Raw genomic sequence first — 25,667 nt, forward strand, 5'->3', positions numbered from 1 at the left:
TACTTCACATACACCACAAACCTTCCTGTTTTTTTATTTTATTTTTTGTGTTTTTATCAAGCAATTGCAGACTACAAAAGTGCAGAATTTATGCAAATATAAAGTAAAATGCTGTTCTGAATACAGAAAAAATTGCTCTCCTCCATCCAAACCTGTGTGGAGGTCAAAGTTCATGTGAAAGTCTCTGTTGAAGCTTTGAGAGGAAGAATTCATGTCTTTCTTTCTTTTCTCCTTGTTCTTTGATTTCTGTCTGTTTTTCTTGATGCTTCATGTTTCCTGAAGTGTAGAAACAGGAAGTTTGTTGTTTCTTTGTCAAAGTGACTGAATGGAAATGTTGCTGCTGCAGCTCCATGTCTCCACCTGGTGGAGGGAGAGCAGAAGTGCAGCAGCTGATGGCAGCTTCCTCTGCCTCCCACTGCTGTCTGACTGCATTCACCTGAACCTGAGAGGAAACACAAGAGAAGAGCCAATCAGTGGAGGAGCAGCTGATCTGTTGGTGAAGGAGGATCAGAGCTGATGATGAGGAGGGTTTCCTCTGCAGGTGAAGGTGGAAGGTGTGTGTGAGCTGATGTAGATCCAGTGAATCCAGCAGCATGGATCAGTGGGAGGAGCCACAGGAGGGAGCCCCGCCCTCTAAAAGCAGAGATGGTAACCATGACAACCAGAGCAAAGCTCAGAGGTGAGATGAACATCTCCAACTGTCCATGATCTTCTCCATGTCAGAGCTCAGCACTCACACCAGCAACCTCAATTCTTCACAGGAACCAACCTGGACCTGGATCTGGATCTGAATCCAGCTGGGGGTCCAACAGGAGTGACAGATTAAAGGATTTACCAATAAACTTCAAGGACATCAGTTCAGGAGTGGAACAGTAAGTGTTTGTCAGAGTTTTTGGAGGCTGGATTCTAGTTCAGATGATCAACAGTTTTCTGGATGAAGGACTTGAGGTCTGGTTCAGTTCTGGATCTCTCTGATCAGACTCACTTGGAGCATCATGTGTGTGATGAGATCTTTTCAGTTGAGTCTTCTGAGAGTCTCTGAGAGACATCAGAGATGTTGGAGAAGAAAACATGTTGACTGCTGACTCTGACTGACAGCAGCTCCAGTCTAATGAGAAGAATCACTGCAGACTCCTAGGATTCAGATTTTCATGCTTTCCAAACATCACATTGTTCTAGTTTGACTTTCTGCTATCAGAATTTCTACATTTCTACATGGAGAATTGGAATCAGCTTTTCTAGAAAAAAGTCTGGATTGACTGACAGAAAATGCTGAAACCTTTTCCCTCCAACTGGAAACTGTTGATCCAAACATGTCATGTTATTCCAGACTAAACAGCTCAGTCTGTGTTCATGTCAAAGTCCATCAGCTGTTCATGAAGAAGCAGATCCTCCAACACTCTGATGGTTTGGTGTTTGCAGAGGTCAACAGGTCACACAGAGAGTCCAGTCTGTAGCCTCCAGCTGTGGATCCATGAAGAGTGACCAGTCCAAAGATAATCTTCTAGCCTTCACAACTGGGCCAGTACCTTCAGACTCACAGTAAGAAGCAGTTTCTAGTGAACAAAGCAGAGTTCAGCTCTCAGCAGGAACAACAATGTTCACATCATGCGGCTGGGTAGCTTTGTTGGTAAGGTGAGAAGCTACCATGCAGGAAAACAGGGTTCGATTCCCGGAGGGGAATGAACAATGGTACTGGGGGCAATTACCATATCAATGGTGAGCAATTAACATCAACCAGTGAGGGTCTCTAGCAAGGTTATAATAGTTTCGGATTTTTTATAAGTTTTAGTTTTTATTTCGTTTTGAATTTTTGTTTTTAAATTTATTTAGTTTTAATTAGTTTTTAGAGGCTGCTTTACTAGTTTTTATTAGTTTTTATTTTTTGAAATTGCTTCGTTTTAGTTTAGTTTTTATTAGTTTTAGTGTTAGTTTTAGTTTTTTCTTTTTTTTTTTGTAAATTAGGATATTTCTCAGGTGCATGATTCAAAATCACCAGAATAAGTATTGTATGATAAAAACTAAATCAAAGATACATTTTGAAACACTTATTATTCACCGCGGTCAAGTGAGCCGACATCTGTGGAAGTGCGGTCTCGCTAGCCGTCACTGACTTTTTGCATGTGCGTTTACATCATAGTTTAGGGTGCACACCGCCAGCGAGCTGAAAAGACGGTATAAAGCGCTAATATCACCCATGTCACTGTTACTCATTATCAAATAACATGTACTGTGCTCAGAAATCAATGAGAGACATTGCAGCTCTATATTGTCATTTGATGTACAGATTTATTCATTTATATTGCATGTCTGACCATTCTATAATGAACTACCAAGAATAATGTGTTTGTTTGAAATATATGCAATCAGACAGATTCTAAAAGTGAGTTTGAACACTAACAAGAGTGTTTTGTGTGGTGTTGAGCATGGCATGGAATGGAATGAAACAAAAATAAAGATTCTCCACGTAAAATGCCACATCTGGTCCAGTCATGTCAATTCATTCTAAAGTGGCTTCTGTCTAAGATTACACAAAACTTTCAATGGATTATTGTTGTTAATGATGTTCACTAATATAACAGCAAGTTTGAAGAAGATTTACTGTATAAAATTAGAGATATTGATATTATAGTCTCATTCAGGCCTCCTCATTCAAAGTCAGAGTGTAACATGGAAACCACCCAAAATGCCACTTTATTAAAAGATTACACAAAAGTTTCACTGGATTATTGTTGGTGAGCATCTTAACTAATATCAAAGCAAGTTTGAAGAAGATTTACTGTATAAAATTAGAGATATTGCCATTATAGTCTCATTCAGGCTGTCTCATTCAGTCAGCATATAACATGGAAACCCCCCAAAATGCCACTTTATTAAAAGATTACACAAAAGTTTCACTGGATTATTGTTGTTTAGCATCTTAACTAATATCAAAGCAAGTTTGAAGAAGATTTACTGTATAAAATTAGAGATATTGCCATTATAGTCTCATTCAGGCTGTCTCATTCAGTCAGCATATAACATGGAAAACACCCAAAATGCCACTTTATTAAAATATTACACAAAAGTTTCACTGGATTATTGTTGGTTAGCATCTTAACTAATATCACAGAAAATTTGAAGAAGATTTACTGTATAAAATTAGAGATATTGATATTATAGTCTCATTCAGGCCTCCTCATTCAGTCAGCATATAACATAGAAACCCCCCAAAATGCCAATTTATTAAAAGATTACACAAAAGTTTCACTGGATTATTGTTGGTTAGGATCTTAACTAATATCACAGCAAGTTTGAAGAAGATTGACTGTATAAAATTAGAGATATTGCCATTATAGTCTCATTCAGGCTGTCTCATTCAGTCAGCATATAACATGGAAAACACCCAAAATGCCACTTTATTAAAAGATTACACAAAAGTTTCACTGGATTATTGTTGGTTAGCATCTTAACTAATATCACAGCAAGTTTGAAGATTTACTGTATAAAATTAGAGATATTGATATTATAGTCTCATTCAGGCCTCCTCATTCAAAGTCAGAGTGTAACATGGAAACCACCCAAAATGCCACTTTATTAAAAGATTACACAAAAGTTTCACTGGATTATTGTTGGTTAGCATCTTAACTAATATCAAAGAAAGTTTGAAGAAGATTTACTGTATAAAATTAGAGATATTGCCATTATAGTCTCATTCAGGCTGTCTCATTCAGTCAGCATATAACATGGAAACCCCCCAAAATGCCACTTTATTAAAAGATTACACAAAAGTTTCACTGGATTATTGTTGTTTAGCATCTTAACTAATATCACAGCAAGTTTAAAGAAGATTTACTGTATAAAATTAGAGATATTGATATTATAGTCTCATTCAGGCCTCCTCATTCAAAGTCAGAGTGTAACATGGAAACCACCCAAATTGCCACTTTATTAAAAGATTACACAAAAGTTTCACTGGATTATTGTTGGTGAGCATCTTAACTAATATCAAAGCAAGTTTGAAGAAGATTTACTGTATAAAATTAGAGATATTGATATTATAGTCTCATTCAGGCCTCCTCATTCAAAGTCAGAGTGTAACATGGAAACCACCCAAAATGCCACTTTATTAAAAGATTACACAAAAGTTTCACTGGATTATTGTTGGTTAGCATCTTAACTAATATCACAGCAAGTTTGAAGATTTACTGTATAAAATTAGAGATATTGATATTATAGTCTCATTCAGGCCTCCTCATTCAAAGTCAGAGTGTAACATGGAAACCACCCAAAATGCCACTTTATTAAAAGATTACACAAAAGTTTCACTGGAGTATTGTTGGCTAGCATCTTAACTAATATCAAAGCAAGTTTGAAGAAGATTTACTGTATAAAATTAGAGATATTGCCATTATAGTCTCATTCAGGCTGTCTCATTCAGTCAGCATATAACATGGAAAACACCCAAAATGCCACTTTATTAAAATATTACACAAAAGTTTCACTGGATTATTGTTGGTTAGCATCTTAACTAATATCACAGCAAATTTGAAGAAGATTTACTGTATAAAATTAGAGATATTGATATTATAGTCTCATTCAGGCCTCCTCATTCAGTCAGCATATAACATAGAAACCCCCCAAAATGCCAATTTATTAAAAGATTACACAAAAGTTTCACTGGATTATTGTTGGTTAGGATTTTAACTAATATCACAGCAAGTTTGAAGAAGATTTACTGTATAAAATTAGAGATATTGCCATTATAGTCTCATTCAGGCTGTCTCATTCAGTCAGCATATAACATGGAAAACACCCAAAATGCCACTTTATTAAAAGATTACACAAAAGTTTCACTGGATTATTGTTGGTTAGCATCTTAACTAATATCACAGCAAGTTTGAAGATTTACTGTATAAAATTAGAGATATTGATATTATAGTCTCATTCAGGCCTCCTCATTCAAAGTCAGAGTGTAACATGGAAACCACCCAAAATGCCACTTTATTAAAAGATTACACAAAAGTTTCACTGGATTATTGTTGGTTAGCATCTTAACTAATATCAAAGAAAGTTTGAAGAAGATTTACTGTATAAAATTAGAGATATTGCCATTATAGTCTCATTCAGGCTGTCTCATTCAGTCAGCATATAACATGGAAACCCCCCAAAATGCCACTTTATTAAAAGATTACACAAAAGTTTCACTGGATTATTGTTGGTTAGCATCTTAACTAATATCACAGCAAGTTTAAAGAAGATTTACTGTATAAAATTAGAGATATTGATATTATAGTCTCATTCAGGCCTCCTCATTCAAAGTCAGAGTGTAACATGGAAACCACCCAAATTGCCACTTTATTAAAAGATTACACAAAAGTTTCACTGGATTATTGTTGGTGAGCATCTTAACTAATATCAAAGCAAGTTTGAAGAAGATTTACTGTATAAAATTAGAGATATTGATATTATAGTCTCATTCAGGCCTCCTCATTCAAAGTCAGAGTGTAACATGGAAACCACCCAAAATGCCACTTTATTAAAAGATTACACAAAAGTTTCACTGGATTATTGTTGGTTAGCATCTTAACTAATATCACAGCAAGTTTGAAGATTTACTGTATAAAATTAGAGATATTGATATTATAGTCTCATTCAGGCCTCCTCATTCAAAGTCAGAGTGTAACATGGAAACCACCCAAAATGCCACTTTATTAAAAGATTACACAAAAGTTTCACTGGAGTATTGTTGGCTAGCATCTTAACTAATATCAAAGCAAGTTTGAAGAAGATTTACTGTATAAAATTAGAGATATTGCCATTATAGTCTCATTCAGGCTGTCTCATTCAGTCAGCATATAACATGGAAAACACCCAAAATGCCACTTTATTAAAATATTACACAAAAGTTTCACTGGATTATTGTTGGTTAGCATCTTAACTAATATCACAGCAAATTTGAAGAAGATTTACTGTATAAAATTAGAGATATTGATATTATAGTCTCATTCAGGCCTCCTCATTCAGTCAGCATATAACATAGAAACCCCCCAAAATGCCAATTTATTAAAAGATTACACAAAAGTTTCACTGGATTATTGTTGGTTAGGATTTTAACTAATATCACAGCAAGTTTGAAGAAGATTTACTGTATAAAATTAGAGATATTGCCATTATAGTCTCATTCAGGCTGTCTCATTCAGTCAGCATATAACATGGAAAACACCCAAAATGCCACTTTATTAAAAGATTACACAAAAGTTTCACTGGATTATTGTTGGTTAGCATCTTAACTAATATCACAGCAAGTTTGAAGATTTACTGTATAAAATTAGAGATATTGATATTATAGTCTCATTCAGGCCTCCTCATTCAAAGTCAGAGTGTAACATGGAAACCACCCAAAATGCCACTTTATTAAAAGATTACACAAAAGTTTCACTGGATTATTGTTGGTTAGCATCTTAACTAATATCAAAGAAAGTTTGAAGAAGATTTACTGTATAAAATTAGAGATATTGCCATTAGTCTCATTCAGGCTGTCTCATTCAGTCAGCATATAACATGGAAACCACGCAAAATGCCAATTTATTAAAAGACTACACAAAAATTTCACTGGATTATTGTTAATTATGATGTTCATGATTATGCCAGCAAGTTTGAAGAAGATTGACTGGAGAAAATTAGAGAAATCAAAGTTATAGTACACTTCAGCATGCTGCCTTTTCATTCATAGTATTACGTATAACCATCCAAAATAAAATTTGTTACAAAGGTGACGCCAAACATTTAACACATTATTGTTGGAAGTGTTGTTCACTAACATCACGGCAAGTTTGAACAAATTTGACTGGAGAAAACTAGAGAAAGTCAAGTTATAGACCAATTCACAGTTATAGTGTAATATTTAAACCTTAAAAAATACCCTTTTTTCAAAGGTGACGCTAAACGTTCACTGGATTATTGTTAGTAATGGTGTCCATGATCATCACAGCAAGTTTGAAGAAGAATGACTGTAGAAAAGTAAAGATATTGACATAATAGACCAATTCAGACCTCCTTATTCATAGTATAAAATGTTTATAAACCTCTATATTAAGTAAATACATGGTTAGAGTATTTTTCTGCAGTAAATCTTCAAACTTGCTGCGATGAACATGAACATCATCACCAACAATAATCCAGTGAAATTTTAGCGTCACCTTTTAATAAAGTAGCATTTTAGATAGTTTACATGTTACAATCTGACTATGAATGAAGAGGCCTGAATCGGTCTATTATATCACTTTCTCTAATTTTCTCCAGTCAATCTACTTCAAACTTGCTGTGATGTTAGTAAACATCATCACCAACAATACCCCCGGGGGAAGTTTTACGTCACCTTTGGAAAAAGTGTCATTTTGGGTGGATCAAATGTTCTACTTTAACTATAAAGGCAGGATGCCTAGTAGAACTAAAACTTTCATATCTGTAATTTTCTCCAGTCAATATTCTTCAAACATGCTGAGATGATCATGAAAATTATTACTAACAATAATACAGTGACTTTTTTTGTGTAATCTTTTAATAAAGTGGAATTGTGGGTGGTTTCCATGTTATATGCTGACTGAATGAGGAGGCCTGAATGAGACTATAATGGCAATATCTCTAATTTTATACAGTAAATCTTCTTCAAACTTGCTTTGATATTAGTTAAGATGCTCACCAACAATAATCCAGTGAAACTTTTGTGTAATCTTTTAATAAAGTGGCATTTTGGGTGGTTTCCATGTTACACTCTGACTTTGAATGAGGAGGCCTGAATGAGACTATAATATCAATATCTCTAATTTTATACAGTAAATCTTCTTCAAACTTGCTTTGATATTAGTTAAGATGCTCACCAACAATAATCCAGTGAAACTTTTGTGTAATCTTTTAATAAAGTGGCATTTTGGGTGGTTTCCATGTTACACTCTGACTTTGAATGAGGAGGCCTGAATGAGACTATAATATCAATATCTCTAATTTTATACAGTAAATCTTCTTCAAACTTGCTGTTATATTAGTGATCATCATTAACAACAATAATCCATTGAAAGTTTTGTGTAATCTTAGACAGAAGCCACTTTAGAATGAATTGACATGACTGGACCAGATGTGGCATTTTACGTGGAGAATCTTTATTTTTGTTTCATTCCATTCCATGCCATGCTCAACACCACACAAAACACTCTTGTTAGTGTTCAAACTCACTTTTAGAATCTGTCTGATTGCATATATTTCAAACAAACACATTATTCTTGGTAGTTCATTATAGAATGGTCAGACATGCAATATAAATGAATAAATCTGTACATCAAATGACAATATAGAGCTGCAATATCTCTCATCGATTTCTGAGCACAGTACATGTTATTTGATAATGAGTAACAGTGACATGGGTGATATTAGCGCTTTATACCGTCTTTTCAGCTTGCTGGCGGTGTGCACCGTAAACTATGATGTAAACGCGCATGCAAAAAGTCAGTGACGGCTAGTGAGACCGCACTTCCACAGATGTCGGCTCACTTGACCGCGGTCATTATTCAGAGGGCACAAGGACAACTATCCTTAAATTAAAATACAACAGCCGATAACAGCATTACGTTATCTGCTCTCGCTTCTTTTTCGGGGGAGGGCGGGCGACAGGCTAGCCTGTCTAGGTACTGTTGATTTGCGTTGTTGTGTGCGCTTTTTAAATGTACTTTTAGATTCGTAGGGTTTTTCTCTTTGAGGAGAGTTCCACAAATGTTGTCTCCTGCTTCGACTACAAGGAACTTACTTTTGTTTTCGACGCTGTTATATTCAAAAAAGTCCCAGATAGGACTCTCCCGCTTTCTCCCAACTTTTAATGCAGCCAGCACGCTCATGTAAAGGTCTATGACCACGTTAGCCGGCAGTGTCTGACAGACATCATGTGACGTCACAGACAACGTAATGCCGTAAGGTTCAGATACACAGTAAAACTAGCAGCGTGAAGTAAATAAACTTTATTTCAACCCAAAAGACTTATGTATTAACAAAGACGAAAACGAAGTATATTTTGGGGTTAATATTAGTTAGTTTCAGTTCGTTTTATACACACAACAAATTGTTTTAGTTAGTTTTCGTTCTTTTTTAAAACGCTCGTTTTTATTTTTATTTCAGTTAACGAAAATGTTTTTTCAGTTCTAGTTTTAGTTTTTTCGTTCGTTTTCGTTAACTATAATAACCTTGGTCTCTAGGTAAGATCCTTAACGCTACCGCCTCCCGAGCGTGGTTTGGCTGCAGCTTACGCTCCACAAGGGGATGGGTCAAATGCGGCGAAAGAATTTCCCTTTGTGTACAAAAAGAACATCAGCTGATCCATCCAGGAAGGTCAACCGTCTGCTGGAAGGTCAGAGAGAAAAAAAAGAGTTGGACAACTCCAAATGAACCCAGAGGAAGGATGAGTCTTGGATGCATTTAAAATACGTGCCAATAACATCACCTTTTTTTGTAGACATGATTGGTAACGCATGATTGTTTGCCCGGTGTAACAGGACTGCTCAGTACTCTTGGTGGCATTCAAAACAACTTACACTGTCCTAAGCAGCTCCAATGTACTAAAACCCTTATAGAGAATTAGCTTATCTCAGTGTTTTTCAACCTTTTTTGAGGCACGGCACACCTTAACCTTGACAAAAATCCTGCGGCACACCAGCATCCAAAAAAAAAAAAACAAGCAGAAATTCATAGTCTGTATTGATCGACAGCCCCCCCCCCCCACACACACACACACAATCTCACGTGCATTTTTGTGATAATTATGGCAGAAAAAGCAGGAAGTTGCAGGAGTTTTTTCTAAAAGATTAAATAAAATTAAAGTTAGAAGATGTAGAAACTGTGTGTTTTTTGTGATTTCAAGACTTTAACAAGGACGACTCATACGCTGAGACACTGTCCCTTTAAGCCAATGCATCATGGGAGATGTAGTGCCGAAAATCCGCCTACAGCAGACAGACAAGTTTCTCTGATCTTCATTGTTTTGTTCACTTGTTCAACGGTCTGACACCGGATTCTTTAGAAAGGTACACCGCTAAAGACGAGCTTTAGCTGGGTTTTTTGTTAAAACTTAGAGACTAAATGGGAACAAGGAAGTGAAGACTTTAAGCACTTCTGATTGATCAGACTGATGACATGTAATTAAGCCTTCAAGAATGATTGGTGGAGACAGTTAAAGGGGCGGGACTTTTCCTCCATCAGGGTTTAAGCTAAATCGCAGTACCGTCGTTCTTATCAAAATGTCTTTAATAGAATCAAATAAACACAAAGAAAAAAGTATTTTATGTTTTTTTCATATTCCTAATTTCTCAGTGTTTATCAGGGTTTGTTTGGATGAACAAAGAGCTGATTTCCTGGAGATGGAAAATGTTTTTAGATCAGTTAATGAGGGCAATTTCCCATGGCACACTAGTGTGCCGCGGCACACTGGTTGAAAAACACTGGCATATATAACGCCACAACTACATATTTAAATAGTCCAGTAGATGAGCTTCATTAAGATAAAGTTGGGGGACGGCTGGGGGCACGAGACGAGCCAGAGGCAGGATCCACAACCAAGTGTAGGACCAGTAGTAGAGATGAGCCAGAGATGAGGTGCGAGGTCATGTACTGTAGCACGGACGAGCCAACTGGAATCTGGAAGCACTCCCACTGGGAAAGAGGGGCAGTATTTGAATTACACTGAACCAAACAGAAGCATAGAGAGCTAAGTGATAAATAATGATCAAGAATAGAAGAGGGAAGGAGAGTAGAAGTAGAAAAAAATAGAGGACTGAACCCCAGTGCATCATACTTTCCCCAGCTTCAAAATTACTAGCAGCCTGCTAACAACTAATTGTTATTGTAATTAAGTTTAATTTAAACACATTAACAGTAAGTTAAATTTTCTCTGATTTCTAGCTAGTCTGACAATAAGCCTGTCCAAGGGATATGTTTAAGCCTGACTTTGAATGTAGAACTGTGTCGGCCTGTCTTACATGAGCTGGGAGCTAATTCCATAAAACAGGGGCTTGGTGGCTAAAGGCTCTACCTCCAACTGTACTTTTACAAATTCTAGAAACCACAAGCAATCCTGCATTTTGTGAGCCAAGTGTTCTGTTTGGATGGTAAGGCACTAAGAGACATTTAATACAGCATGGGGTCATGCCATATATAAACTTTTCTAAAAAAGACTCCAACTGGAAACTGTTGATCCAAACATGTCATGTTATTCCAGACTAAACAGCTCAGTCTGTGTTCATGTCAAAGTCCATCAGCTGTTCATGAAGAAGCAGATCCTCCAACACTCTGATGGTTTGGTGTTTGCAGAGGTCAACAGGTCACACAGAGAGGCCAGTCTGTAGCCTCCAGCTGTGGCTCCATGAAGAGTGACCAGTCCAAAGATAATCCTCTAGCCTTCACAACTGGGCCAGTACCTTCAGACTCACAGTAAGAAGCAGTTTCTAGTGAACAAAGCAGAGTTCAGCTCTCAGCAGGAACAACAATATTTTCATCAAGAACATCAGCTGATCCATCCAGGAAGGTCAACCATCTGCTGTGAGAGCTTTAGGTCTGAGAGGAAAGAAATGAGTTGGACATCTCCACACGGACCCAGAGAAAGGATGAGTCTTGGATGCATTTAAAATATGTGCCAATAACATCAGCCTTTATTTTGTAGACATTATTTGTAACACATGATTGTTTGCGCGATGTAACAGGACTGCTTGGTACTCATAGCGGCATTCAAAACAATTTACACCGTCCTAAGCAGCTCCGATGTACCAAAATCCTTAGAGAGAATTAGCTTATCCAATGCCACAACTACATATTTAAATAGTCCAGCAGATGATCCTTATCCAGATGAAGTTGGGGGACGGCTGGGGGCACTAGATGAGCCAGAGGCAGGATCCACAACCAAGTGTAGGACCAGACGTAGAGATGAGCCAGAGATGAGGTGCGAGGTCATGTACTGTAGCACGGACGAGCCAACTGGAATCTGGAAGCACTCCCACTGGGAAAGAGGGGCAGTATTTGAATTACACTGAACCAAACAGAAGCATAGAAAGCTAAGTGATAAATAATTATCAAGAATAGATGAGGAAAGGAGAGTAGAAGTAGAAAAGAATAGAGGACTTAACCCCAGTGCACCATACTTTCTCCAGCTTCAAACTTCTAGCAGCCTACTAACAACTAAATGTTATTGTTATTAAGTTTAATTTAAACATTTTAACAGTAAGTTAAATATTCTCTGATTTCTAGCTAGTCTGACAACAAGCATGTCCAAAGAGATATGTTTAAGCCTGACTTTGAATGTAGAACTGTGTTGGCCTCTCTTACATGAGCTGGGAACTTATTCCATAAAACAGGGGCTTGGTGGTTGTAGTCTCCAGCTGTACTTTTAAAAATTCTAGGAACCACAAGCAGTCCTGCATTTTGTCAGCCAAGTGTTCTGTTTGGGTGGTAAGGGACTATGAGGTCTTTGATATAGCATGGAGTGGTACCATGTATCATCAGCTGATCCAAGCTGGAGGATCAATCATCTTCTGTGAGCGCTTTAGGTCTAATAGTAAAAAAAAGAGTTTGACAACTCTTGAGGACACAAAGCTCAGTCTATGAGGATGAAGCAAACAGCTGAACTTTTCTCTGAGCTCGTTACAGACATGAGCTCAAAGCAAAGCTAACCCAGTCGCGATCACACAATATCTGAGTCTGAAGAAGACAAGAGAGAATCTGCTCTGATCAGTCAGTCTGGAACTTCCCAATGACTTCTTTGATTGTTGTTCACTAACGTTTCTCCTTAGTGTCCACAGAGAGAAGAAGAGGAGTGGACCCCAGTCTGCAGAAAGACCCAGAGCTGGTGAGTCAGAGCCTGATCATCTGTTGATGGATTCTTCTGGAAACATGTGGAACACTCGTGAAGGAGCTTTCTTCTCTGCTCTTTCAGCAGATGTTGGTCTGCAGGAGATGTTTGGAGAACATCAGATCAGTCTGAGGAGCAGAAGTGAACATGTGGCTGAAGGAACTGAAGAAGCAGGAAGAGAAATGCCCCTCAACAGGGTCTACACTGAGCTCTACATCACAGAGAGACTAAGACCAGAGGGTCACACCCAACATGAGGTGATGCAGCTGGAGACAACCACCAAGACCAACAAGCTCCATGACACTGCAATCAAGAACCCAGACATCTTCAAAGTCCTCCCTGACCAACACAGATCCATCAGAGGGGTTCTGACCAGCGGAGTTGCTGGAGCTGGAAAAAGCTTCTCAGTGCAGAAGTTCACTCTGGACTGGGCCGATGGCTTGGAGAACCAAGACATCAGTGCTGTGGTTCCTCTGTCCTTCAGGGAGATGAACTTGATCAGAGATGAGCAGCACAGTCTTCTCACTCTGATCCAGCTGTTCCATCCAACACTCCAGAAGATCCCAGCAGAACAGCTGTCTGTCTGCAAACTTCTGTTCATCTTTGATGGTCTGGATGAAAGCAGACTTTCTCTGGACTTCAACAACAGTCCGGTGGTGTCTGATGTCACACACAAGTCCTCAGTCAACGTGCTGCTCACTAACCTCATCCAGGGACATCTGCTGCCCTCAGCTCTGGTCTGGATCACTTCCAGACCTGCAGCAGCCAATCAGATCCCTCCTTCATGTGTGGACAGACTGACAGAAGTACGAGGCTTCAATGATGCTCAGAAGGAGGAGTACTTCAGGAGGAGGTTCCCAGATAAAGAGCTATCCAGCAGAATCATCTCCCACATCAAGGGCTCCATGTCCCTCTACATCATGTGTGAAGTTCCAGTCTTCTGCTGGATCACTGCTGTGGTTCTGGAGAACCTGCTGACCACAGAGCAGAGAGGAGAGCTGCCCACCACCCTGACTGACATGTACTCCCACTTCCTGATGGTCCAGACAAAGAGGAAGAAGAACAAGTACCAGCAGGAACATCAGACAAGTCCACAAGAGCTGACAGAGACTGACAGGGAAGTTCTTCTGAAGCTGGGGAGGCTGGCATTTGAACATCTGGAGAAAGGAAACATCATGTTCTACCAAGAAGACCTGCAGCAGTGTGGTCTGGATGTCACAGAGGCCTCAGTGTACTCTGGAGTTTGTACTGAGATCTTCAGAAGAGAGTGTGGGATCTTCCAGAAACCGGTCTACAGCTTTGTTCATCTGAGCGTTCAGGAGTTTCTGGCTGCAGTCTACATGTTCCACTGTTACTCCAACAGGAAGGTAAAGGTCATTGAGGACTTACTGAAGAAGAACATGGAGAACAAATCCCTGGATGAGTTTCTGAGGCGAGTCATGAAGAAATCCCTGCAGAGTCAAAATGGACACCTGGACCTGCTGGTTCGCTTCCTTCATGGCCTCTCTGTGGAGTCCAACCAGAGACTCTTAGGAAGCCTGCTGGGTCAGACAGAGAAGAATCCAGAAACCATCCAGAGAACCATCAAAAACCTGAAGGAGATCATTCTTGGAGGAGTCTCTCCTGACAGAAGCATCAACATCTATCACTGTCTGATGGAGATGAAGGACCTCTCAGTTTATCAGGAGATCCAAGAGTTCCTGAAGTCAGAGAATAAATCAGAGAAGAGACTCTCAGAGATCCACTGTTCAGCTCTGGCCTACACTCTGCAGATGTCAGAGGAGGTTCTGGATGAGCTGAACCTGGACCAGTACAAGACATCAGCTGAGGGTAAATGGAGACTGATCCCAGCTGTGAGGAACTGCAGAAAGTTCAGGTGAGTCCAGAAATGATTGTGATGATAAATCAGATCAGTGTTCAGATTGATTGACAAAGAATGAAAGATTTGAAAATGATTAGAAATAAAAACATGAAAGAAGAAATTCAGTTTGTTTTTAACTCATATGATCTTTTAGCTATAGTACAAAGAGGGATAATATTTGTCCAAATGAAATCCAATCCAGAACCTTCTGAAAGGTTTGAACCCAAAGCAGACGGTCCAGAATGAAAGGATGTCTTTATTTCCACAATATCAGTTATTCTAGAAGCCCATTTCTAAAATGCTATTGCTTCTGTTTATCATCTTCTTTCTACATAAATCATTGATCTGTGAATTAAACAGTTTGATGGCAAAAGGAAGAAACTGAAGCAGACAGTGATTCTTTCTTCTGATCCTTTTGGTTCCTTCAGTTCAGTCAACCATCATCTGCATACATACAGTCTCTGTTAAAGATCTGAGTCTAACACACAGCAGTGCAGACAGAAAATCAGGGAAATCTATCTAAAATCTGGTTTTTAATGTGCCTGTATTGATTTGTTTATCCAGTTCCATTGAAAGGATTCAGGTTTTAAACGTCTTTCTTCGGTTTTTCTGGATTCTTATTTATCCAGAGTACAAGTTCAGCAGAAAATGAACTGGATCAATCCAGGCTTTTGGAATCTGAAAATGCAGTTTATGTTGTTAATAAAGTTTTATTTTGAAAGTCTTTATTGATCAGACCAAAATTGAGGTTTGGACTGCAGAATGAAGACTAGCATCACAGCTAACCTGCACAGGAACCTGCAGAGGTTCTTGTTCCTCCATATCGAGGTTGTGGGATCCAGTGAAGAAAGTCCAGACGTGCTTTGAGTCACCTGCATGGATTCAGCAGGTGTCTTTGAAACAACTCCTGGTGTGATGTCAGTCCGTGGAACATTAACAGCCTCATGTTCTATGTGTGTTTGAACTGTGAGGAGCCCGATGGGTCATAGGTCAGAGTGATGTCAGCATGGTCTCCTGCGGCTCCTGTGAGAAGATTCCTGGCTTTGAATGAGAAACTGAAGAGTCCACCTGCTTTTATTGTAGGAAGACACTTCTCTGTTTCCTGTTGAGGCTCAGTGCCCTAGCCTCTTTCTCTGGTGCTTCCCTTAAACAAACAGAGATCTCCCTCTGAACACATGATAAAAGCCTGAATGTTGAGCTGCATGTTCTGAAGGGAATGAAGGAGTCAAAGAAGCTGTGAGGTAGAAATAACAGAGAGGAACCTGAAGGAGGTTCTTTCCATCCACTCTGAAAGGCTGAAGCTCCTGCAGCTCTGCTTTAGAACAGGCTTTCTGATCTCCAGTCTACAGAACCACCAACCTGCATGGTTTCCATCTTACCTGCTGCAACACACCTGACTGAGCTCATCATGGAGTTCTACAGAGGCTGATGATGAGTCACTGGAGGCAGGTGTGTTTACACAGAGTAGAAAAAGCCTTCAAGAAGGTGGACATGAGGACTGGAGTTCAGAAACAAAACTTTAGAACACACAGAATGAAGCTGTGGCTGTTTCTGAAGGTCTCCACGAGAGGCAGGTCATGATACTTCCACCGCATGCAGCTGCAGAGACAGGGAGAGGAGCAGATATCAGGAGCAGCTATGGATGTAGACAGTTGTTCATGGATCTGTCAGCATAGAGAGCTGCATGTTAGTCAGTCACTCATGTTCACAGTCATGCTCCAGCTGGTCCTGAAGGAATTCATCATATGATCACCTGTTTCTGTCTTTGTTTCTCTCCACAGGCTTATAGGATGTGGACTTTCAGAGACTCACTATGAAATTGTGGTCTCAGCTCTGAAGTCCAACCCGTCCTACCTGATGGAACTGGACCTGAGCAACAAAAGCCTGGAGGATTCATCACTAAAGATTCTGTGTTCTGGACTGGAGAGTCCAAACTGCAGACTGCAGACTCTGAGGTCAGAACATTGAAGCTGCTGGTTGGTTCATTTCTACATTTGTAGTTCTTCACTGAAGCTGAAAGGTTGGATTCAAAGATTTTCTGGAATTTCAAGAAATTGAAAATCTTTGATTCTTTGGAAAGACTGTAGTGAATGAAAACGGTTGCTTTGATTGCCGCGACGGGGGTCTTGGTGTGCGGATGGCTGGACACTCTCCCTCCTTCTTCTTACATTCCATCATTCATTTTAGAAGAACGCATAAACACTCACCTGAGCACAGGTGTTAGCTCACCTTTGCACAAACACTTTGCATGATTGAATGAAATGTTACGATGGAATTACATCTCTGCCATAAAGTAATAGGGCATAAAGACAACTGAGCGGACGTATTTAGGAACTAAGTAAGTGAACCTTGCAACTGCGCTGGCACAATTCTAACCAAGCGACCTTGTATTTTACAACTGCAAGGCTGCAATCCTAACTGAACGGTGATCCTGCTCGGTCACATCCTTTTTGCGCCCTCACCTGGATTTATGCTCAGTCTTAAGGGGGCGTTTTTTGTTCACTTGGGGGCAGGAACCTTTCTGGTTGATCTGATTGGCTAAAATTTGCATGTCAAGCAACAGGGTGGGACTTTCATTTTGGGGATTTAAAAGAATAGAAACGGCGGCTGTAACGCGGATCAAAAGCATTAAAACGGTAACAAATGCAGTGAATTTCACATAAGAAAAATTTACAGCACAAAAAAACCCGCTGCACTTTCTTTCCTTGGTTTTGGGTCGTTGGTTAAGGTTTTAATCCATGTTACATCCGCCTGTTTTTTTTTTATGAATGCCTCTAACACTAAGGGGGGGCAAGTTTGACACAAATAGCCGACATTTCTAACTGTGATAGTCAAAGAGCCACACCACACACTGACCTGCCAGACACACACACACACAATCACAATTAAAGCTATGTTATTTCCCATAACCCCATCCTCTCCTGCCAAGGGACCGTCAACAAAGTGCAACCACGGTCATGAACTGTGAAAAACCACTGTGTAAAAATCAAAAATCTCACAAAAAATGTCTATATTTATATGAACTGTTAATGAATACTCATTAGCATATTCGTGTTACAGTACATATTTTGTAGGAAAGTCCATCTTTATTTTATCTTGTTGCATATACTTTTTCAAATTTTAATAGATATGAATCATGGCTAAAGTTATCAGTAGTTATGAAGATACTGAAGCTACTGTCATCAAACCATCTGTACAGAATAATAATGACCTTATTGACATACTAAAATAAAGAATATGTCAATACTTCACTTTGTTTATTTTTAGGAATTTTTCATATTGAAAATTGCATCAGATTTGGTCAAAAGTCCTCAATAACTCTGAAGATGCTAGAATTTTTTACGTAATTTTTATTGTAGTGGGAAAACAAGGTCATGATTAGTCAGTACAGTAGGTTTTGTGTCAGTAACTACAGCATCTTCAAAGCCATTGAGCATTTTTGATCAAATCTGATCAATATTTAAATAGGAAAAATTCCTAACAATAAACAACGTGAATTATGACAAAATCTTTATTGCAGTAGGACAATAAGGTCATGATTAGTCAGTACAGGAGGTTTGATGACAGAAACTTTAGTATCTTCAGAGCTATTGTGCATATATGTTATGATACATATCTCTATTCAATTTTAAAAACTATATGCAATAAAATAGAGGTTGACTTTCTAACTAAATTTAGCATAATAATAATAATGTAGCATAACTATGCTGACGAGTCTTCATTACCAGTTCATATAAGTATAGACATGTTTTCGCTTTTTCAAAGTTTATTGATTTTTACAGAATAGTGTTTCACAGAAGTTGCACTTTGTTGACGGTCCCTTGGCAGCCAGCTCGCTGCTCTTTCTAGATTCACATCTTGAAACAAACAATTTTGATTAAAAGGCAATAAAAACGATCTATTTTATTTAAAAATGTTTTTGTAGTTCACTCTCTGTGTTAATACAAAAGGATTGAGATACTTCCTGACACATTTGAAAGTTTATCAGAAGAGTTATTGAAGCAGGAAGTCCAAATCTGTGAAGATCTAATTAAACCGAACTGCAGCTGCTCTATTCCCGTGTTCCTCCTCGTAGTTGATAGCTTGCAGTTTAAACTGTGCCTCATAATCGTGTCTCTTTGCATTTTCAGGGTTTCCAAAATGGAGTTATTCTGCATTATGCACATATCTGCACCTTTGTACCATGGGGGGGGGGGTCTTCTTTCACATCCTCTCCTCTCATCATACCGTCATCATGCTGTTCTCTCCTAGATCCTCTTTACCGAAGTCACACAACAACACATTAGGGCCGCTCCGTACATTTGAAAAAAATGTGAGACTTTCACCTTATGGTTGTGAAAGTACTGTACGCCCCTCTGCCTCACCGATAAGACATGCAAATTTCAGCCAATCAGATCAACCAGAAAGGTTCCTTCCCCCAAGTGACAAACACACCCCTGAACATCGCCCCACAAGTGACAAAAACGCCCCCTTAACACTGCGCGTAAATCCAGGTGAGCGTGCAAAAGGGATCTGACTGCGCAAAAAGGATGTGACCGAGCAGGATCACCGCTCATTTAGGATTGCAGCCTTGCAGTTGTAAAAACGGGGTCGCTCGGTTAGAATTGCGCCAGCGCGGTTGTAAGGTTCACTCACTCAGTTCCTAAATACGCCCGCTCAGTTGTCTTTACGCCTTTTTCACTTTATGGCAGAGATGTGATTCCATATGTTTCACACTAGTTGGTTTGAATGCATAAGTATGAGTGTGTGGGCATTATTTGTATTGTGTACATGCTGTTATGTGAACATTTTTGGAGCCAACAGGTATGTTTATAACATTTGTGTGTGTGTGGACAGGCCCCGCCCCTTCTAGATTTGTATTACATCTGAACTTGACTGTATTGATTAGAAACATCCAGAAACGTGTTGCTCTATACCAGTGTTTTTCAACCTTTTTTGAGCCACGGCACACTTTAACCTTGACAAAAATCCCGCGGCACACCAGCATCCAAACAAATAGATAAATAAAATAAAAAGAAAAAGCTCAGTCTGTATTGATCTACAGCCGCTCTGCAATCTCACATGCATTTTTGTGATAATTGTTGCAGAAAAAGCTGGAAGCTGCCGCTGTTTTTTTCTAAAAGATGTATTAAAAATTAAGTCAAAAGATTAAAAACTGTTTGATGTGTGTTCGTTGTTTGAAGACGTTAAGAGGAGAGACTCATTGTGTGCTAAAACAGTCACTTTACTGCATCATGGGAGATGTAGTGCCGATAATGCGCCGACCGCAGAAAGACCAGCGTCTTTGAGCTTCATGGTTTTGTTCACTTGTTCCAGTCTGATACCAGATTCTGTGGAAAGCTACACCGCTAAAGACGAGCTTTAGCTGGTATTTTTGTTAGAACAGAGAGACCTTTTTGCGCTAAATCGAAACAAGGAAGTGAATACTTTAACCACTTCTGATTGGTCAGACTGATGGCATGTGATTCAGCCTTTAAGAATGATTGGTGGAGACAGTTAAAGGGGCGGGACTTTTCCTTACACAGTTATAGCTGCAGCTAAATCGCGGTATCCCGTTATTCTTATCAAAATGTCTTTAATAGAATCATATAAACAGAAAGAAAAATTTTTTTTATGATATTTCATATTCTTAACTTATCAGTGTTTTATCAGGGCCTGTTTGGATGAACAAAGAGCTGATTTCCTGGAGATGGTAATTGCTTTTAGATCAGTTAATGAGGGCAATTTCTCACGGCACACTTGGCCATCTCCCACGGCACACTAGTGTGCCGCGGCACACTGGTTGAAAAACACTGCTCTATACTACTTCATGATTTAAGCCCCCCCACACACACTTTGTTTAATCACCCTCCTATCCCTCCCTCTCTATCATCCCTCTCTCTTCTTCCCTCTTTTCCTTTTCCTTTCGGTCCAACACAAAAGATTTTCAAATATGATTTAAAATGATTAAAGTTGGTGTAACCCGGGTGATTTTCAGCCGTTTTCCGTTCTCCTGCCCTCTCTCCCTCCGTTCTGTCCGGCTGCTTACGAGCTATCGCGAGACTTGCGCGGTTCCGGTAATTCCCACGTGACCTTCGTGTCTCTTTAAAAATGGCGCAGTACAGACTGTTGCAGGAAGCTAGTTGGAGCTACTGCTACAGGAACGTCTATCTGTGTGTCCAGATATTGTGCTACCGGGATTTGTTCAATCTAAGACCTGGCCAGGTTCCATTCCATCTCCATTTCCATCTCCATTTCTATGAGAGTCCTTTCTTTTGATGGTGAGCTGCCTGGAATCGCCTAGAACCTGTGTGGTAAGAGGCCCAGTAGCCCTGTCCTCTCCCCATGTAACACCACACCTTGCCTTCACAAAAGGCACAGTGGAACTGTTCTGATTCTTCTTGGACCATAAAACCTGGATTGAATTCTGGAATTACAGCGACCAGCTGTCTTGGAACGCATGAACTGTTTATGTTTAAAAAGAAACATTGTGAACATCTAGTGTATATATTTTATATGTCTTTTGGGGTTAACTATAAAAAATTTCACTTTTTGCACCATAGCCGTTATCTTTGTCTTTGTGTGTTGGTTGGGCCTTTCACCTCCCTCCCTGACACGAACCATAGATCATCTGATACTAGCCTAAACTCAAATATCGTAAAGATCCCAATGAGTATATCCATTCGGGCTACATTTGGCTTACAAAAGATTACTAAAGGGATTTATTCAGACATACCTCGGGTTTGTCAGAAAATTTATAACCCCTATTGTTAAAGTAAGATATGTCCAACACAAGATGTCTTCAGCTCTCATTTGTTTGCCTAGGTGTTGGACAGGACAAGTTATAATAAAAAAAATAACAAAGATGTTTCCATGGCAACAAAATGTTCAGCTGTTGAAACATTTGACAGATTTATGAGTTTAAAGAGTCAGAAAACAAACAAGAACTCAAACTAATGACAGACAAGTCACACTAATCAAACCTGCCTGAAAGTGCCACTGGCTGCGAGCTGTCCAGTAACCTGAGGCAATGTTCACTGCGCACTTGCACAATCACACACCGCTATATGCAGCACACAAAACAACATACTACTAACATACACAATTATACTATTTACATCAAAAACTGTTACAAAATCAAGTTAATTAGAGATGTAGGGTTTACGGATTGACCGAATGGATCGTTAACATGAACAAATAAACATCCTCCATGTCTTCTATAGGTTGATGAGACATACAGAGCATCATGCTGCATTCACAGTTCACAGTTCACAGTATCCCCCCCCCCCCCCCCCCCCCAATCTTGCTCCAGGCCTTTTGTTATCACTACTCTATTTCAGATGGAGGAGTTTATCTGGGGGTCTTGTTCACGAGTGAGGGAAGACCAGAGCTTGAGATTGACAGGGATCGGAGTTATGCGGTCGCTGTATCTGTCCGTTGTGGTGAAGAGAGAGCTGAGCCGAAAAGCAAAGCTCTCAATTTACTGGTCGATCTTCGTTCCAATACTCATCTATGGTCATGAGCCCTGGGTCATGACCAAAACAAAGAGGTCCCGAATACAAGCGGCTGAAATGAGCTTCCTCCGTAGGGTGGCTGGGCGTTACCTTAGAGATAGGGTTAGAATCTCGGTCACCCGCGGAGAGCTCGAAGTAGAACCGCTTCTCCTCCACATCGAAAGGAGCCAGTTGAGGTGGCTCCGGCATCTAGTCCGGATGCCTCCTGGACGCCACCCTGGAGAGGTGTTCCGGGCATGTCCCACTGGTCGGAGGCCCCAGGGAAGACCCAGGACACGATGGAGAGATTACATCTCTTGGCTGGCCTGGGAACGCCTTGGGGTCCCCCAAAGGAGCTGGAGGAAGTGGCTGGGGTGAGGGAAATCTGGGCATCTCTGGTCAGTCTGCTGCCCCCGCGACGACCCAGTTCCGGATAAGCGGAGGAAGATGGATGGATTGTGATCATGTTTACAACGGACATTGTAAACTGTCCCTGTTTTGTAGCTGATGCTACCCACACATCACTACCAAACCCGAGTCCCTGACTGATAACAGTGCAGTATTGCCGTGTCTAAGTGTAAAAAAAATTCAGCTGGTTAAAATTTCAGTATGTGATCAATGAGCACCAGATTTTTAAGTAGCCCACAAGACTGGACCTACTAACTGGCATAATGACGCACAATAATGAGCATTTCTGATAAGGAAGCTTGAAATTCTGGTCTACTCGTACTACTCGCAAAGAATTTTCTTTGAAAGTAGCAGCTGATAGTGTACAACTGGTGTACAGTGCCACATTCCTTCCACCTAGCTGGTACCTCCAAATAAGCAAGTGCGGTGGCTGACCAATATCAAAAAAGTGTCCAGGCACTGTTGAATTTTAACTTTATTTAAAACATCGGTGGCTGCCGCACGTAGTGTAATATCGTGACTGCTGCCGCCCGATCACATGTGCCACCAGGTGGCCACATTTGCAATACTGGCACTTACGTCACTGCGTGGTATTTTGGCATTTGAATTTACCATTATGCTTATAGTTCAAAATCCAATAGAATTGGCTAAACAGTGAAAAGGTTTGAGTCTGTCATCACGGCGAGTCCCACCAGCTGGATCACTGCTCCTCAACACACTTTTCTGTCTGATTTCAGGTTGGTGAGATGCAGTTTGTCAGCGTTCAGCTGTGAAATTCTAGTCTCAGCTCTGAATAAAAACCCGTCCAATCTGATAGAACTGGACCTGAGCTACAACTTGGACCTGGAGGATTTAGGAGTTCTTGATCTGTGTGGTTTTCTGGAGAGTCCAGACTGCAGACTTCAGACTCTGAAGTAAGACTCCATGCTTTCGGTGTGTTCAGATCAATATGGTTAGTACAGATGACGGACTTATGACAAGACAACAAAATGACAAAGTGCCATTAATGTGATCTGTTTGTTCTTGTTGTTTTGAACTGACTTTTGTGAAACATGCCTTGCAATCTTGCTAAACTGTCAAGGTACTTTTGTTGCTGTGCTGGGGATAAAAAGGGCAAAAATATATTTTTGTTATTCTTAAATTGATTGGATGATGCATGAGGAAAAGAGAGAGATGAGAAACAATAACGACACGAGGAGAAGACTGTACACTCAGTCCAGCATAGATGAAACGTTAAGAAAATACATTAAAAATGTCAAAGAAATCCTAGATTTGTTTAGGACAAATTGAAAGTGAGTTCAGAATAACCTGTTTATGGTTTTGAAAGTTGTTCAGGACTTTAAGGATGTGAGCCTGCTAGTCAGCTGGACTTGATTTATTTTTTTATTGATTGATTTATTTCAAGCATTGCAGTCTAAGCAATGAAGATTTTACACATGTTTATCAAACTCATTACAGAATTTCATCTGTCAGTCATCAGTGTCCTATCGACCAAGGTCCTGGACTTCCAGTTTCATCACTGCTCCTGAACACACTTTTCTGTCTCATTTCAGCTTGGCGAGATGCAGTTTGTCAGAGATAAGCTGTGACGCTCTGGTCTCAGCTCTGAATAAAAACCCGTCCAATCTGACAGTACTGGACCTGAACGGGAACGAGAACCTGCAGGATTCAGGAGTTCTTCATCTGTGTGGTTTTCTGGAGAATCCAGACTGCAGACTGCAGACTCTGAGGTCAGACTCCATGTTTCAGTTGTGTTCAGATCAATATGATGACAAAGTTTGTTGATCCACAGTGAACAGAAATGTCCAGATTCTGATCTGCAGCAGCATCTTCCTGCAGCTGCTTGTTCTCTTCAAAGATCTCCAGAAGAACTTCTTCTTTTCTTCCTGCAGCTGCTTGTTTCAAAGCTGTCTGCTGACATTTGTGCTCCACAAAGTTCTGCTTGCAGCCATCAGCTCTTCTTTGTGTCTTTGCTCCAACAGACTCCTTTAAAACAAGTGCAGAAGAAGCAGACATGCACGCTCACATGCAGTCTGAGTCCTGCTGCTGTGTTTCAGCAGATGCAGCTGAGAGTCCAGCGGCTGATGTCTGTGAGCAGACAGTGACAGAGTCATGCTGCAGCTGGATGCTGCTCTGACAGACACATCCTCCACAAACATCCTCACCTTTTCATCCACAAACATCATCACATCATCCATCAAAGCTCCCAGCAGCTTCTGACTCTTCATTCAGAGCTGAAGTCATGGATCAGGGATCAATGTCCAACATTTGCTGCTGACTCTTCCTCATCACTTCCTTCTTCTCTCTGCTTTGATCTGTTGGAGCTGAAAGTCTCTGCTTGAAGGACTGCAGCAGAGAAGGACTGGAAGATCATCTCCTGAAAACTGGGAGGAAGACTTTCCAGCATCATGCTGCTGAAATTCTCCCATGATTCAGTGCTGTTTGGAGAAGAGCTGAGCAGAAAGAGGAAGTGGACTTTTTCTGCTGTTGCTGCAGAAACATCAGTTGGTTTGGATGCAGCCACAGGCTGATGTTTGACTTTCACACATCTGGACTTCTTTCCTGAAGCAGCTGCATGTTGTCCTGAATGTTCCTGAATGTTCTTCTTCTCTGCTTCTGCTGGACTCTTCTGATCTGCTGCTGTTGCTTCACATCTTTGGACTTTTTCTAAACTTTTTGATCTTCTTCAGTTCTGAACTCTTTAGAAGAAGTGAAAGATGAAAAACAAGAACTTTGTCTTTAAACTCAACTCTTTTTTCTGGATTCAGGTTGTGGAGATGCAGTTTGTCAAAGACCAGCTGTGCTTCTTTGGTCTCAGCTCTGAAGTCCAACCCGTCCCACCTGACAGAACTGGACCTAAGAGGGAACAACCTTCAGTCTTCAGATGTTCAGCAGCTCCAGGATCTGGTGGAGAGTCCAAACTCCAAACTGCAGACTCTGAGGTCAGTAGAGGGTTGGAGTCAGTCCAGCTGCTTCCAGATGTTTGGTCCTAAAGTTAGTCTGCGAGCAAAGATGCAGAGTTTCCTGTGAAGCTGCAGCTTCTCAGTGAAGCTCTGAGGAGAAT

The 25,667-nt window shown here is 40.1% G+C and overlaps 2 protein-coding genes across 2 annotated transcripts in view; one reads left to right on the forward strand and one right to left on the reverse strand.

Annotated features, from left to right (window-relative positions):
* Positions 1-25,667, reverse strand: part of LOC101172511 (uncharacterized) — a 206,583-nt gene that overhangs the window by 21,762 nt on the left and 159,154 nt on the right. The gene's annotated exons all lie outside the window — the stretch shown is intronic.
* Positions 186-25,667, forward strand: part of LOC105355287 (NLR family CARD domain-containing protein 3) — a 31,677-nt gene continuing 6,195 nt past the window's right edge. The window contains exons 1-10 of the mRNA XM_078934738.1: positions 186-679; positions 762-872; positions 1,423-1,542; positions 11,332-11,451; positions 12,804-12,859; positions 12,947-14,738; positions 16,505-16,678; positions 23,341-23,517; positions 24,157-24,333; positions 25,372-25,545. Coding sequence (XP_078790864.1) covers positions 594-679; positions 762-872; positions 1,423-1,542; positions 11,332-11,451; positions 12,804-12,859; positions 12,947-14,738; positions 16,505-16,678; positions 23,341-23,517; positions 24,157-24,333; positions 25,372-25,545 — 2,987 coding nt within the window. The 5' untranslated portion in view covers positions 186-593. The remainder of the gene's footprint in view (positions 680-761; positions 873-1,422; positions 1,543-11,331; positions 11,452-12,803; positions 12,860-12,946; positions 14,739-16,504; positions 16,679-23,340; positions 23,518-24,156; positions 24,334-25,371; positions 25,546-25,667) is intronic.

This window comes from Oryzias latipes, chromosome 2, assembly GCF_053564925.1.
Source record: "Oryzias latipes strain Hd-rR chromosome 2, Olatipes_Hd-rR_3.1".
NCBI classification, from domain to species: Eukaryota; Metazoa; Chordata; class Actinopteri; order Beloniformes; family Adrianichthyidae; genus Oryzias; species Oryzias latipes.